General features: G+C 33.7%; 2 protein-coding genes across 2 annotated transcripts; one reads left to right on the forward strand and one right to left on the reverse strand.

Moving 5' to 3' along the window:
• Positions 1 to 721: 721 nt before the first annotated feature.
• LOC143545562 (uncharacterized) lies at positions 722 to 4418 on the forward strand. Its single transcript, XM_077037431.1, has 2 exons — positions 722 to 895; positions 1857 to 4418. The coding sequence occupies exon 2, from the start codon at positions 1874 to 1876 to the stop codon at positions 3998 to 4000; it is 2127 nt and encodes a 708-aa protein (XP_076893546.1). The 5' UTR covers positions 722 to 895; positions 1857 to 1873; the 3' UTR covers positions 4001 to 4418.
• A 9473-nt stretch (positions 4419 to 13891) lies between these two features.
• On the reverse strand, positions 13892 to 16332 carry LOC143545563 (homeobox-leucine zipper protein ATHB-16-like). The gene is made up of 3 exons (XM_077037432.1): positions 16084 to 16332; positions 15180 to 15511; positions 13892 to 14479 (listed from the first exon to the last, which is right to left on the reverse strand). Exons 1-3 carry the CDS (start codon positions 16127 to 16129, stop codon positions 14132 to 14134), a joined length of 726 nt encoding a protein of 241 aa, XP_076893547.1. The 5' UTR covers positions 16130 to 16332; the 3' UTR covers positions 13892 to 14131.
• Positions 16333 to 16844: the final 512 nt, after the last annotated feature.

Here is a 16844-nt window from a genome sequence, read left to right on the forward strand (position 1 = left end):
AAACCACTTAACCCAGTCACTAAACCTATATCAAAGTCGATTGTGATTCTTTGAACAACTGAATTCAATTTTAATTCTTTAAATTAACAAAAATTCCTTAATAGGAATCTAGAAACCACATTACACACGTTAATCATAATTTGGAAACCACCCAACGCATCGTTAATTAAATATGAAAAACCGATTATTCAATAAAACATGTCGTGTGCACCATAACATATAATGCAAATTTGATGCAGCATTGAAACACTACATACAAGTTGCAATAAGCCCTTATCACCGCAACACTGCATCAACGCATATGTTACTAGTTGAAACTAATCTAAAAGCTAAAAGTTTTTTGTGAGTAAATTATATTAAAGATTTATATGACTTATAAAGGAGTAAAACATTCATTTTAATTAAACTTTACATAAGTTCTTTTAACAAAAGTTAGTGTTAGAACCATAAAATATTACAAACGCCTAGTTTCACTATAACTCAATAATTGTTTTATATAATTAACTTTAAGACAGTTTTTGGTATGAGATAACGAAAGAATAAATGAAATAGCTTATTCAAGTTTAATATATAAATCAAGTTGCAATATACTATTTTATGTTAAATTCGGTTTAAATTTGCATGAAGATAAATAGAAATTATAAAACACATTGCAATAACGACGTATTGTTGGGTTGCGATATGAAAATATATAAGAAAAAATAAAAAAAACTTTATAATCATAAAATAATTGTGGAGATTTGCTAAACATCTTGTCTCCTCCTACTTGTTTCAGCCTTCTGCTTCAGGTTCACTCTACTGATTCTATCTCCGGCGACTCACCGTCCACAATCACCGCCGTGAAGAAGCCGAAGTCTCATTTTCTTGTATTGATTATTGAATCCAGTATAAGCAGGTGCTCATCTTCTTCCAATCCATATTATTTTCCACGGCTCTTAATCAGATAACGTACCTCATAAATTACGTCTTTTGCTTGTTATCCAATCATCTTCAGATCATATGCAACACCGTGTGATGTATTAATTTAATTGTTGAGATGCAGTTAGGGTTCCGGTTGAATTTAGGGTTTTGTATATACCTCGCAATCTTATCCAATTTGATTTAAACTGGCTTTAGTTCGAGTGCCATTATATAGATAGGTTATTTTGATTTTGATGAAAATATGAAATTGAAGTGTAAGATGTCAAAGAACAGAGTGTACTGCAAACTGTCCGGTGGGAAGTTCGTTTGTGTAATAAGTGAAAGAATATGAACAAGGGATTTTGTTCGGTTAACTAGATGAACGAACACGAACAAAGGCCACGTCCGATCAATTGTGTTCGATAACGATCGGTATTGTGTCGGTTCACGTCCGTTTATGTCCGTGAATGTTTGTTTGTTCATTAAAAGTTTTTAATATATTTTAATGACTTTTTCTAAGCTTATCATATATAGATTTAAGCAAAATTATTATATACAGAACAAAAATATAAACTTGGTAGCCGGACTAAACCATTGACACTGACCATTATCGGCTACCTAAATCAAATAAAGCATTGCTTGTGTTTGTGAACCATTTGCTTAGTGAACGAACACGAACCGTTAGGTGTTCGTGAACCGTTTACTTGTCCGATAAAAGCTTAAAGGATGAACATGAGCAAGGCCTTGTTCGGTTTGGTTAGTTTACAAATGATTGTTGATCAGCTTGATTTTGATGAAATTGAAGTACATGTTTACTTGAACACTTTACCATCTCGATCATTAATTGATACTTTTAGTTATGCGTTAAACTGTGTTACAGATTACCAGACCAAAATGTCACAATTTATAAACCAGTATTATTAACATTGAAACTTTAAATTCTTGATTTGTGCTAGATCAATCAAACTCAACAATGGGAGCAAAGAAAGCTTCAAAACCAGAAGAAGCTGCAGAAGACATGCCACGTGTACCTCTAAAAGCAATCCTATTGGCCGACAGTTTCACCACCAAATTCCGCCCAATAACCCTTGAATGCCCGAAAGTACTTTTACCAATAGTCAACACCCCGATGATTGACTACACGTTATCATGGCTCGAATCGACAAACATCGACGAAGTGTTCGTCTTTTGTTGTTCACATTCGAAACAAATCATCGATTACCTCAACAAGTCAAACTGGGTCAACCACCCAAACTTTTCCGTCACCACAATCGAATCCCACAATTGTATCAGCGCAGGTGACGCGCTACGTATAATATACGAACACAACGTTATCAATGGTGATTTTGTACTAATCAGCGGTGATACAGTCAGCAACATGAATCTTTCAGAAGCACTTCAAGAACATAAACAAAGAAGACAAAAGGATAGTAATGCTGTTATGACAATGGTGATTAAACAATCAAAACCGTCGCCAATTACCCGACAAACACGATTAGGAACCGATGAATTGTTTATGGCAATCGACCCCATTACAAAGCAGTTGCTATATTATGATGATAAGTCTGATAATGGTCAAGGATCTTTAACGCTCGATAAAGCGTTTCTTGCTGAAAACTCGTCGATTTCCGTGCACAACGATAAACAAGATTGTTATATTGACATATGTGCCCCTGAAGTGCTTAGTTTATTTACTGACAACTTCGATTATCAACATCTTCGTCGCCATTTCGTTAAAGGTTTGCTTCTTGATGATATTATGGGTTATAAAATCTTCACTCACGAAAGTCGCTCCGATTACGCTGCTCGAATTGATAATTTTCGAAGCTATGATTCGATAAGTAAAGATATTATTCAAAGATGGACGTACCCGTTTGTGCCCGATGTCGCATTTTCATCGAATGATTCGACCCGCGTCGAACGGAACGGAATTTACCGAGCCTCGGAAATTTCGCAATCACGTTCGGCTGAAATCGGCCCGTTTACGTGTATCGGGAAAGGAAGTAGCATCGGGGGTAGAACAGTGATTTTGAATTCGGTTATCGGTGGCGGGTGTAAAATCGGGTCTAACGTTTTGATTGACGGGTGTTATATTTGGAATAACGTTACGATCGAAGACGGTTGCGTTTTAAAGCAGGCGATATTATGTGACGGGGTGGCTATGAAACCTGGATCGGTTCTTCAACCTGGGGTAATTTTGTCTTTTAACGTTGTTGTCGGGCCGGGTTTCGTGGTCCCCGGGTATTCAAAAGTTTCATTACTCCCACAACCCGTGACACAAGATAGTGATGAGGAGCTTGAATATGCCGATAATAACGGAGCCGTAAACGTGTCCGAGACGCTTGAAAATGGGAATTCGATTGACGAATGGGACTCGTCTGAAATCGGCGTCGGTGGGCGTGGTTTCATTTGGTCAATGAGTGAAGGTGACTACGAAGACGAGTGGCGTCATTCGGTTGCACCGATACCCGAGTCGAAACTCATTGAGCTCACTCAAACGGTTTTCGACAGTCTCAAAGTTAACGATCAAGACGATAGTGTGTTCGCGATTAATGAACAGGAATCTGGTAACGAATCAGATGATGAAAATCAAGGCGAAGATATATTCGAAAAAGAGATCGAAGCGACGTTTTTGCGAGCGGTCAACGAAAAAGTCAAAGACGATCATATTATTCTAGAAGTCAACTCGCTTCGGTTATCATATAACATGGGTCTCGAAGATTGCGCGAGTGCGTTATTTTATTCGATGATGAAATTAGCACTTGAAACACCGCATAACTCACCAGCGAGTTTGGTTAAAAACGTTAGCGATGTGATCTCGCGTTATGGGAAATTGTTGAAACCGTATACTCAAGGGATTGATGATGAAATTGAAGTGATAATGAAATTTGAAGAAATGTGTTTGGAAGATGCGAAAGAGTTTGCAAATGTGTTTGTGCAGGTTTTGCATTTGTTATATGATAAAGATATTATTCAAGAAGAAGCGGTTATTAATTGGGCGAATGAGAAAGAAGGTGCGGATGAATCGGATAAAGTTTTTGTTAAACAATGTGAGAAGTTTATTCAGTGGTTGAATGAAGCATCTGAAGAAGAAGATTAAGCTTTGGTTGTTGGTTTTAGTACTTTTGGTTTTTTGATTTGTTGGTGTTTTGATGATGTTTGTTTTTATTGTTTTTGCAGAAACTGAATTCATAGTATGGGAAGAAGGGAAGAAAAACAGTTTTTCAATCTACCCAATGAGTTCTTTTTTTTTCTTTTAATTTGTTGGAGCCTATGTTCTGCATACATTTTGGTTTATTTGATTTTGTTTTAAAACATAGATTCAGATTTTGGTAGTCTACCTTAAATCTGGTTCCAAACCTGACCCACCGTACCCAGACCAGGCCCGGTACCATACCCGAAAATAGCGGTTGCTGAATGGCTATAATACCGTTGGGGTCGAGTTTGTGACTTTTTTTTGTGTTTTTGGCACCCTAAAATAGGAAATGCTAATTGGATTCATAGAGCGGGGAGAAGGATTTCTCATTCCTTAGCCGGAAAGATACGTGCCCAAGTTAAATGGTTGGGTACTCAGACATTCAAATTAAGAACACAAATCAAAGAATATTTTTTAAGTCAAAAGATACCTAAATCATATTTCAAAAATGCAAATAAAAGTTCATTGTATTTTGATTCTTTTCCATGTTTATTACCTTTTAAATACATTTTTTACTAGCTGATTTACATAAAAGAAATAAAAAAAGCACCTTATATATAAAGCAAGGTTGCAACAAAACCATGAATTACAAAACCTAATTATGATCATATCAACCCATACACATGATACTCATATCCATTTACTCTAATCAAATAGTGTACTGCATATGAAAATTTTAAGCTTAAATGATTTATGCAAGTTCTTTTTATCTAGTAACATACACCGTTTAGGACAAAGCTAGTTTGAACCAGTAACCGTGTTTGTCATGGAATATGGTTTTTGTGCTACTTATATATATGATGTGATTTTCTGCAACATGATGCCTCAAAGATACAACATGCCATAGGGTACGGGTTTGTACCGTTCCACCCTACTCACCATATCATCAAATCGACTAGCTTTTGCTACAATATATTGTGAGGGACATTAATTTATTTTTTTTCTTCAAAGTGGCCTAAAAGTGGACCCATCTAAGAAAGAGATTCCTTTTCGAAAGCGACTTGTTTTTATATTTTATAAATTAAATTAAATAATATCTTGAAAACCAATTTATTCGTTTAAAATTCGTTTTGTTAGACACCTTTTAAGAGTATTTAATCATTATATACAAATATTTATTGCATTATTTTAATATTGCCTTTGATTTATGTTACTAGAGTTAGAAATATTGTTTAGCTCAAAAAAATAAAAATATTGATCACACATTTACAAGTGTTGAAAATCAATCAGATTTTTTTCTTTTGAAAGACCAACAAACATATGTGAATAACTTGTTCAAAAGATCCATGAAATTACTAGTCATGCAAGAATTAATGTATTATGCAAAAAGGAAGGAAAACGAAAAAGAAAAGAATACTCGTAATAATAAAATGACAAGACTCATTAAAAGCATGAACTAAGTGGTCTCGTCAATATATCGATACTTATAAATCATGGGTCATAACTTATTTATTTAAAACATATTGTATATTCTTTGAGTGAGCTTAACTAGAAAAGTGTTGATTGATTCATTTCTAACTGTAAAGCCATTTTTATTCAATACGACACATACACTTCATCATTTATGTTCATTGATGGGTTTGATCTCTCACCACGCATAAATTTACACCATTTGTTGAGATACCCATCGACCCAGGACCAACATGAATTTTTAAAACTTCGTGTTTTTGTTTATGTAGTAGTAATTTTAATGTGCTCAAAAGTGTATTGTATTTAATATTATATCACTACCTAATTTCTAAACTCATACTACAACCACAAACAAAAAGGTCGTCAAGGTACCAATAAACAAAAAGACATGAAATGAAGGACATAGACATAAAGTGAAGGTAAAGAAGATGACTTGTATGTGTGGGAAGGATGGAGTCGCTTCATCACTTAGACCCTCCCCTAACACGTTCAAACAGATTACCATCTTATAGATTTTATAGTTTGTAAATGTCTATATATATTTGAATCATGTGCAGATGACTCTCGAATTGAAGTAATATGATTGTAGTTTAGGAACAATCACAACGTTTTAAACAACACAACATGGTCTTGAAAATGTATGCCAATTGACGGTTAAAACAACTAACAGTTATATAGTTACCCTCAACTTAAACTTCCTTCGTCAGAAACTTATTGAGTAGTAGCTTAGTTATTGTTCATGATTTGCCTGTAAGCAATAACTTCAGTCACTGATGATCTTCCAAGTTGTTAATGCATAATAACTACTGATATTAATTGTTACAGATAGCCTATGTTACTACCGATCATCCAAGTTACTACTGATTGCATACTACTTGTTGCAGATACTACGGATGCCTAGTTATGAATAATTCTCAATTTCAGCTTATGCTCAATTAAATTGACCAACCAAGCAAGTAGACCAAATTAGAAGCAATTTTCGAGGGCTTTTCAACATGCTAATCGAACTCACTAGCTATTGGCTCCTCACCATGGACTCTAACCCTTGGACCCCACAAAGAGGATGATTCCTATTTAACTAAATTCACAATAGTCTCGAACAAATATATATTCCGCATCTCATATTTTTTATCGATATTTATTATAGCATGATTTTGATCAGAAATACGTTTATTTTACTATAGTGGTTTGATTGTATAAAAAATCACAAACACATCTTTTACCAAGGATATCTCTTTACTTCTCTCTCTCTCTCTCTCTCTCTCTCTCTTCCAGCTACAATTTTTTTTAACTTGATGATGTTTCAGTTATGAATTCGCTTAGCAATGTAAGAAAGTACAAACAATTTGATGTAAAAAAATGGTTTATATGTACGCATATATGTATTTGATTCAAACATGTTGTAATTTCTACTTTGTTGATTAAGTTTGTAGGATTTCATGATTTTGAAGAACCCATACTTTAATTAAATTGTTGACAATTTCTTGATGGTGTCTTTTTTTCCCCTTTCCTTTGCTTTGTTTAATAATTGGGTGACAAGTAAGTGTGTACTATATTAAAGCTGTGGATTTCTTGATTTTCATTTTATTAGTTTACCTGACTTTATTGATTAACATTTTATTGACTTTGTTACTTTTTGATTTTTATTTTTTGACTTTAACTTTGTTGACTTGTGTTTTACTTACTTTTCTGCTTTTCTCGATTTTATGTAGAATTTTTACTTTCCTTCTATATGATTATTTTTCACTTGGCTTTTTACACATTTTGAAAATCGGCTTGGTTATTGAACGAGTTGCATTACTAATTCAATAGTTGATCTGATTGAATCGAGCTCAAAAACTGAATGACACCATAAATATAGTTATAAGTAATTAAATATTACATTAAGTTAAAATAATATCTTGTTACGCTACGGTGAGGATGAATTGGAGATCACCAGGTGCGTCACTGGCCTGTCAGTGATCCAAATTGTCGTTAAAAAATTTATTTATGCGTACACTCTTTTATTTATACGAAATATTCATGTTCAAATTTTATGATCTATGGAAAAATGTTTTCCAAAAATAAAATACTCAAAACCAGCCAAACTGGGTCGTTGAGTGAAAAAAAAACAGGTTGGTTCAACTGGTGACGATTCAACCATGCAAACCAAACCAACAAGGCGACAACATGTATAGTTTTTGTCCAATTGGTTTGATTGGTACAACTCGAATTATGAGTAAAATAAATAGTATATGCATAAATATACATATATACATAGATATTATCAAATTCGAATAACGTTTTTTCATCGAATAACATTTTTTTTTCATTTCATACGAGTTAAGACTATGTGTTGTGGAAATGTTAGTTAAAGCGTCACGTTACTGTCATATAGGTCGTGGATTTTAACTAACCAACCCAAAAAACAAGTGTAATGGAAAGGGTTACTTCTAAATACTTAAAAAACAAATATATATATATATATATATATATATATATATATTATTGGCTGAAATAGGATGGACCCCACCTTTTTGGCCCTCTTGGGCGTTAAGGGAATGCCCAACAGTGGGGATATAGGTTTGACGCATGCATCATGTTGGTGATATAGAGCACGGTTTTTGCTATGATGGATGGGAAGTTGCGCCCTGACGCCCCCTTCACCTCCATAACGCTTACTCTAATAGTGATAAATGTACATTTTATGATTTGTGTATGCATTTTAGCAATTTTTAAGTTAAACAACCGGAGATGGTTACGACTGATGGGTTAGAGATAATAAAAAATGTTATAAAAGAATAAGAAAATAAAAAGGCAAACCTTTAAATAAAGAGATCACTAAATTTATATATGGACTCCAAAAGGAAAATTTTTAAAAAAGAAAAGCAAGCCAAAAGTGCTTTTGTTGTTGTATGTATGAAATCAAACATGTACATGATAGTGTCCATTTAAACCATAAATCATTTGATCCAATTATTTATTTCATTAAGAAAATAAACTATTCAGAAACTATATAAATATTGTTAAGAAATGTCTTAGGAATCAAACCTAGGTTATTACTAAAAGAAAAAATAAGTGGAAAAACTCACTTGATTATATATGATGCGCATAATCGATAATACACTGATAACTGTAATATTTTGAATTGAAAGTATGTGATGTAAAACTTTATAATTTTTTGATAACCTGTCTAGAGTAGGACCTTTAACAGATCCAATTGCATAAACTCTAATTCTCAAAATGGTCAAAATATTTATCACCCCATAAGGGGCTGTTTTCTTACCAACTGCGGGCTGCCTAAGTATGAAAGAAGGTTTGATGTCCTTAATTGGTCACTTAGAGAACCTATAAGTTGAGCATTTAAGCTTTCAAGATTAACTAAGTTCGTATTGAAAGAGTTGACCAACTCACGGTGAATGTCTATTAACACTCACAATTGTACTAAGTTTTACACCAACCACTCTCTATGCTAACTAAGTGAAAGTCGTCTGAACTAATCAACAAATGATTGTTTTTAACAACATTAACGTCTTCAATTAGAGTGTATACACTAGGTAAAATATGGTCAACATATTCAACTTATCAAAACTATAAAGATTAGTTTTCAAATCCGAGTTTGTGACAATTAGGAGTATAATCCTAAAATTTTATTCATTTTAAATAAAAAATATTAGAATATATTTCTTGGGGGTTGATAGTTTTTTTTAGTGGAGCATGCCATCTTACGTAGTAGCTACCGGGGTTATATAAATGTATTAAAGATACCTTCCCTAGTCATACATAAGCATAATTTAAAATACGGGTTTTGATGCTTTTAATGTTTAATTTTCGTCGATATATCACATATTATGACATTATGTGCACATAACATAAGATCTAGAATATTTAGTTGTTATGAGTGACATTAAATTATGTTTTCTTTAAAGTTATAATTTTGATATTGAGAGTGGATCCCATATGATATAAGCAACAGATTCCTTTACGAAAGTGACTTGTTTTATTTATGTAAATGTATTTGTTATTGGTAATTTGACTCAAAATATTACTTTATTAAAATAGCTATCGTAGGATAGGTAATATTAAAAAAAATTTTAACAGCAGAGATCATATCTATGTATATAATTAAAGTATAAATGAGTGTCACTTCTCACAAATTGTGTGAACTTTTTTCTCACTCTCTTTTTTCATCCACTGAGCATTTGAATACAAAACCTTCGTATAAGCTATCACATTAAATTCTAAACTTTTTTAAACACATGTGTTTCTTCAAAAATAAATCTTCACAAACCTCATTAAACTTATTAAAAAATAATATGTCTCGTGTTTATATATGTGTGCACGCTAACTAATCAATACAAGGATTACATACTTAAATTTAAAATTAATTGGCTAATATTCGATCCTAATATATTCATTTAAGAAAGGATCTACACACGTAAATCACCATTGGTTTACTGGCCATTTATTGAGTAGACACAAATTTTTTCCATTTAACTCACTTATGTTTTCACCTTGAATTTTAATAGAGTCATCCTCCGTTTAATATTGGTTTTCAACCGGGTTCGAACCCCATCTTCCATTTTCCCTTTTTTTCTTCTTATTTCCTTTTTCATTAACTGTTTGTATTTTTTTTGTTTTTCTTCCGGGGTTTTTAGGTATATTTTTTCGAGTTTATTTTCATCCAACGATTCCGGCCGAATTCCCACATCCTTACTACTATGCACGATTGCATGGGCTTGCCACTATTTTCTTTGAGCTAATCTTTCTCCACCAATTTTTACCCTAGTGCCTCAAATGAGACTAGAACTCACAACCATTTAATTGAAAGTTATACGTTTATGCCACTAGACCAAGCTAGTGGTTGTGGGTTCGTCACAATTAATTACGACTTTAAAGACTTAGTGACTATCTAATCATTACATAGAGAAGAATAGGTAAACTGGAATCAAATAATATGATTTATTGGTTGATGATAGTTATACCAACAATTTAACAATGATGAATTTAACTTTGCATTTCATTACAAAGGCTAATCTTATTCCAGTTGATAAAATAGCTTCATCTACTTGTAATGAGAATTTGGGTGAGTTAATTAGATTTTTGTAAATTGCTATAATGATATCTTCAATTTTTGTCAATAAAATCGAAAGGCAAAAATGTCATTAGGGGTGTTTGGGATTGCTTATTTTTACCAACTTATGACTTATAAACTTTTTGAAAAGTAATAAGGTGTTTGGGATTGTTTATATTTTGAGAGAAAAAGTTTCATAAGTTACAATGTTATAACTTATTAACTTAATGAAAAGTTACAAGGATGTAAAATAAGGAATCCTCAAACCCCCCCCCCCCCCCCCCTAGTGTTGTTTGTATAAGTTATTTATCAACTAATGAGTCATAATTGTATTCATTAAAATACAATTCGTTATTCGTCTATATATTAATGTTTTTTCTACACTATTTGTTTAATATTTACGTTAAACATTTTGAACAACTATCATAATTTTATTATTATGTCGTCATGAACATAAATATTGCAAATGGGTAGACTCGACTCATGGATTTGACCCTTTAGACTAAGGGGTGTGGGGGCTTTAGTGGGGCTCCAGCAGAGCCAAGAACCAATAATATTATGACGTGTGGTAGAGAGAGAAACTGGATAAGGGGGGTGTTGGAGCCCCTGGTGGAGCCCCTGGCCCTTGGTGTGGAGGGGCTCCAGCAGGGGCTCTAACGAAATTTTTTTTTATAAATATATTCAAACAACGTATTATTAAAAAAACACAAAATTATTAAAAAAAACACACATTAATAAAAAAACACATTAATATCTAAAAATAAAATAAAAATTAAAGTACTAAAAAGAAACATTCTTCTTATTCTTCGGCTTGGTCTTCTTCGATCAACCTCTTTCGGATACGTTCCTTTTGCTTTTCCATTAGCATTTGATCGACCGGATTTAGGTTACTGAAGTCTCTAGTAAGAAAGTCCAAATCTCTCATTCGAGTTTTTTCCTTTTTGTCATAAGAGACCACCTCCATGGTTTTGTTGAATTTATTGAGGGATTCAACAAGATTGGCGATGTTTACGGCTTCCCCCTCAGCCGGTTTTTTCCCCTTGGCGTCCCTTCCCAATGGCCGCCTCCTCGGTGGTGAAGACGTTTCCTCCTCCGCAATGTTTAGGTCGAATCTAACGCGGCAATCCGACCCGGTTGAAGTGCTATACGCTCCAGACGAACTAGTTTTAGTCCGTTTCGGCCCTACTTCCGCATCAAAGTCCGGCGCCACCAGCTCAACCCACTTGGAACACTTTTTCAACCTGTCCCACAACTTTAAATCGTCCCACGTCTTCACCATCCCATACCTCTGCAAACACTCCTGCTTCCACTCTTCGACCGTGAAATTGTAAACCGCCAAATCATCACTGCCACTTGGTCTCATACGATCGCTGTTCCTGTTGAAAAGATTAGTAAACAAGCCGACAAATTTTCTGATTTCGGACCACCGACCCGAAATCATATCGGCGTTTCGCCTTGTATTCCCAATGAGCATGTGGAACGTCTCCCTAACCTTTGTCCAAAAAATCTTTCTCTGTTGGTAGTCGGCTGCAAAATGAATAAATAAATTAGATTTCTATTTAACTTTTTTATTTAACTTTTTTATTAAAAATCTTTTTTAAAAACGTTAAAACAATTACCGCAACGCCGATCCTCAGAAATGACTATCCAAGCCCGACACAAGGCTTCCTTCTCATCCGATGACCACGGAGTGGTTTTCCGTTTCGTCCTCGGAGTCGAAGCCGATTCCGACCCGTCCGTTGCAACTTGTTTTTCCGGTGGACGCGTCTTTTTGGTCCCGTAGCTTCACTTTGTTATTCTTGTGTCTCCGGAACAACAAAGTTAGGAGACAGTTGTGTGTTGGATGGTTGAAAGCCGGATGATTCTTGCGGGGTTCGAATAAAACATCGGTTGGTGCGATGAGAAAACCATAAACGTGTTCAATGAATCGTCGTCAAGATAATCTGAATCAAGGTTTGGGAACCAATTTCCAGCCATTTTTTTAAAAAAAAGTTGAGAAGATGAATTGATTTTGAGTGAAGGTTTGAAGTTTTGGTATTAAAACGGGTGAAATAGAGTATATTTTATAAAGAAAATAATTTTTTTTAATTTAATATGAGCCCAACGGCTCTTTTTGCTAAAATCTAGGAGCCTTCCTCTCTCTCTTCTCCAGCTACCAAGCTCACGCCTGCCTCTATCCTCCCTCTAGCGCCCCGCTGCGCCCCTGGTGGTGTGGTATTAGCGCATGGGGGCGCGAGCGGAGGGGCTCTAGCGCCCCCGTTAAAGCCCCCCACCCCTCAGTCTTAGACAACATCAAGGGTGTGTGTTTGATCCACCACCCAAATTTAAAATTCTGTTAATTAAAGATTTCGTGCATCAACAAATCAAGTTAAAATTGACCGAAAACATTTGTTTATTTGATTTATTAAATCATTATTTATAAAAAAACAAGATTAATGAAATATTGAAATATAACTGGATTAAGGTAACACTATTCAATTGAGTTAATGTTCCTGTGCATGTCAATGATATTTTCAATTGAATAATTTAGATGATATTAGGAACCCTTGCATGCTGGTGGCTCAAACATTGACGATGAAAACATGGACGCACAGCACAAGACAAGGAAGACGAGTAAGGAAACATTGTCTTGATAATTTGTCAGATTAATTGGTTGTAAACCCGCTAGTGTTTCTATTGAACAAAATTTATTAATTGAGTTTTCTAAAGTGTGACGCATAAATGAATGTTAAAACTCATAAGTGGACGTCAACACACATAAATACACCGCCAAAACACATGAATGGACGTCAAAACACATGAATGGATGCCAAGATGCTTAAATGGGCGTTAAAACGTTTTAACCTCCATTTATGCGTTTTGGTATCTATTTATGCATTTTAACCTCCATTTATGTGTTTTTCCTACATTTATACGTCTTAACCTCGATTTATGCGTTTTGACCTATCCAATGGTAGTTCATCCATCGTCCATTTCATTCCCTCTCCAATTCATTTCCATACTAAACAGAGTATAAACTCAAAACAATAATTTAAAAACTAAATTTAATAAAACTTGCATAATTAGTCCTACAACACTTTTCAAAATTAACTTCTAAGTAAAAGTATGTTTTAAAAAAAAACGGTAAACAAGTGAAAATATCAACCGAATATCATACCATCTTTATCAGTTTGATAAGGGTGCCATTGAAAATAACAAAAATGTATTAGAACAAAAATCATGAAAAAGACCAATGTGTTGGGTCAATACCAATACAAGGACAACACCGACGCTCGGACACATAATTGGTCATTCCATTCAATGCTTCACATCCGATCCAATTTATTGAATGCAACTAGATTTGAAAGACTTAAATTATTTTCCAAAATTACATGATGTTTCATCCATTCCATTCTACTTGAAGCCTTTTCTTCTTCAATGGTTTAACCAAAAGAGAAACTTAAGCTTCTATAAATACATCGATCCCTCATGCGCACCGATTTCATACTTGTTTTACATTTACAACTTTTCATTATTTAAAATTATTTCCATCGGTGATCAGAGATTAATTAACCGGCGATGAACCGACAATTCTAGTTTTCCTCAGTGAAGTTCCACTGATCCTGACAATACCATTGCAACGTCGGAGCCTGATCATCCGAGAAGAAATTGCAAGACTCGTCCCCACTGAAGAAATCATGTTCCTCAACTTTCACGAACTGAGGTTGGTATGCTTTCTGAGAATCCGTAAATTGTTGGCACTTCAACATGTTGGTAGCCACGGCTGTTGTGTCTTCGTTTAAGATCGCACTTGAATCACTGTCGGATGACCCGTCTTTGAAATCCGGGATGTATGCCGTTTCAATCATGTTTTCTGGCGATTTTGGTTTATCTTCGGTGTGTTCGTGTTCTCCGTACAGCTTCAATTTTAGCTCCTTAATCTGCAAACATAAACTTTTATTCATTTAGTGTACTTTTTAACTACAAAAACACACTCTAATTCTAATCATAAATCTATACAACTAACTTACTGGAATTTGAATCAAATTTAGGTTATTCAAATAAACAGAATTAGAAAATTAAAAGTAGTAACATAAAACATAATAATTTTAAAATTGTAAGCATAACTTAAAAATAAATAAATAAATAAATAAAAGTTGCATTATACAAGGAAAAAACATAACTATTTTATAAAAAAGCATTTCTAAAATAGTTATATATATATAATGCAATTAAGTTATCCTAATTTGAATAAAGCATTATTCAAATTCGGTTCAATTTTACTAAACATATGGCTTTCAGTTTAAGAATCGATTTCTTTTGAGAACCATTTTCAGTTTTAAGAACTCAATGTAACAAATTTATTTTTAATTTTTTTTACACATATGTAAGGGCACGTAACGTAAAAACAATTAAAGTATTTTTTACACACCGAATCGACTTTTTACACATATGTAAATAACATTTAAACAATTAAACTCGTATAATCATCAAAAATCTTTCTTTTGTCAATATTTCTTTTGTCTCCTGATTTATTTTTTAATTAAATTTAATCTCATCCACATATCATGACCCTTCGGTTTAGTAATTAGAAAACAAAAATATATATATAAGCATAATTTACCAGCGGGAACAACGTACTTGTTTAACTAGTGATTCATTGTCATGTTTGAGTGAGTCATAATTGTGTTTGAGCGAATCAAAGCTGGACTTAAGTACATCATAGTCTCTTTCAAGTTGCTTGGTCTTCCACCGCGCACGCCGGTTTTGGAACCAAACCGCCACTTGTCGCGGTTGGAGACCAAGCTCTCGAGCCAGCTTCACCTTCCGCTCCGGCTCGAGTTTGTTCTCCATCTCAAAGTTCTTCTCCAATGCCTTCACCTGATCCACACTTAACCGACGCTTCTTCTCGGAGATCTGACCGTCATCCAAACCATCCATTAACATTGATTGAAATTGACCACTGCTTTCTTCTACAAAATTCACAAATCCATTTCCAAATTATTATTATTATTCTTTTCTAATAATATTTTTTTAGATTTACAATTAAATACCACATAACCTTGAACTTGTAACGATTTAAACTCGTATATAATGAGTTTCTATTATTATTATTACTAATATCATGATTATGATTATTAAGTGTGTTGGATCAAGTATAAATAACTTTTAACATGAAAGACTTTCATACCAATAATTAGAGTAATTATCCTAACTTTAAAATAACTATTGTCACACTAAACTTTTTGTACAAAATAATTATACTAACATTAAAATGACTATTGCCACTACACTTCTTAGTATAAAAAGTATAGAATAATTATTATCACTCTTTTTTTAACTGTAAAGTAATAATAACTATTCTGTTTATTTGTAAGATTTCATTTATACCGGATCTCACTCTTTAGTGTTAATATGTAACTTTTTTTTTCTATTGATAAACATACAATACTTCAATACACACAAAAACTAGTATGTAAATACATCAAGTGAGCTAAGCCCATATCCAAACAAGACATACAAGAGTTTTTAAATATTGATTTACCTAGGTTTTCACACATCATGGGATCCGAGGTTCCATGTCTTTTCATGGTGGGATTTACACACAGTACAAGGTTAAAACACACACAGAGATTTGATCTTCAGTTACAACCAAACCCAAACATGGTGACTGACTTTAGTTGAAAATGTTACTGTTTTTTCTCTTGTGTTTTTTCACCATTGATCAAGAAAAAGTGTTGTGAAACTTTTCTTGAAACATGATGGGGAGAGAGAGATGAAGATGAAACTGGTTTCAGGCCAGCTGGATTTCACATATTCCTTTGGTTTAAATAAACTCAACCAGTGGGTGTGGTTTGGTTAAGATCTAACTGGGGTTAGGTGTGGTCTAGTCTGTCTAGCAATAGCATAGGTAGACTGGTTCCTCTGCACACTACAGTATATTGGACACCTGTTGCATGTCAAAATCAGACACATAAAATATTGCTAGATATTTGTATATTTTAAGTGGATTGAGATCCTCTTTGTGATTTCAATACTGTAGCTATAGGTTGAAATAAATATTTGTTTTTTTAAGTGAATGTATCACATCTTATGTTTAAAAAATCACCGACAACAATCGGTTTAGTTTTAATCTTTTAGTGATGCCAAACATATCATCCTATATGAATTGATAAGGTAAAACTTATAATTTTGAGAGCAAGAAAGAGAAAGGATTTTATGTGTTTTTGATGAAGTAGTAATTTGCTGTATGATCAAGAAACTGTTTATTATAGCTTTAGAGGTCTTGGTAAGTACCTTTGGCCG

This window comes from Bidens hawaiensis, unplaced genomic scaffold, assembly GCF_021521415.1.
Source record: "Bidens hawaiensis isolate Kalapana, Puna unplaced genomic scaffold, B.hawaiensis_p1.1 tig00013980_1, whole genome shotgun sequence".
NCBI classification, from domain to species: Eukaryota; Viridiplantae; Streptophyta; class Magnoliopsida; order Asterales; family Asteraceae; genus Bidens; species Bidens hawaiensis.

Excerpts from the sequence above, each read along its gene's own strand:
- LOC143545562 (XM_077037431.1), top strand. The coding sequence starts at position 1,874 with ATGGGAGCAAAGAAAGCTTCAAAACCAGAAGAAGCTGCAGAAGACATG.
- LOC143545563 (XM_077037432.1), bottom strand. The coding sequence starts at position 16,129 with ATGAAAAGACATGGAACCTCGGATCCCATGATGTGTGAAAACCTAG. Across the intron at positions 15,512-16,083 it reads CATGATGTGTGAAAACCTAG|AAGAAAGCAGTGGTCAATTT; the intron begins GTAAATCAATAT and ends TGAATTTTGTAG. Across the intron at positions 14,480-15,179 it reads ATGAATCACTAGTTAAACAA|ATTAAGGAGCTAAAATTGAA; the intron begins GTACGTTGTTCC and ends TTATGTTTGCAG.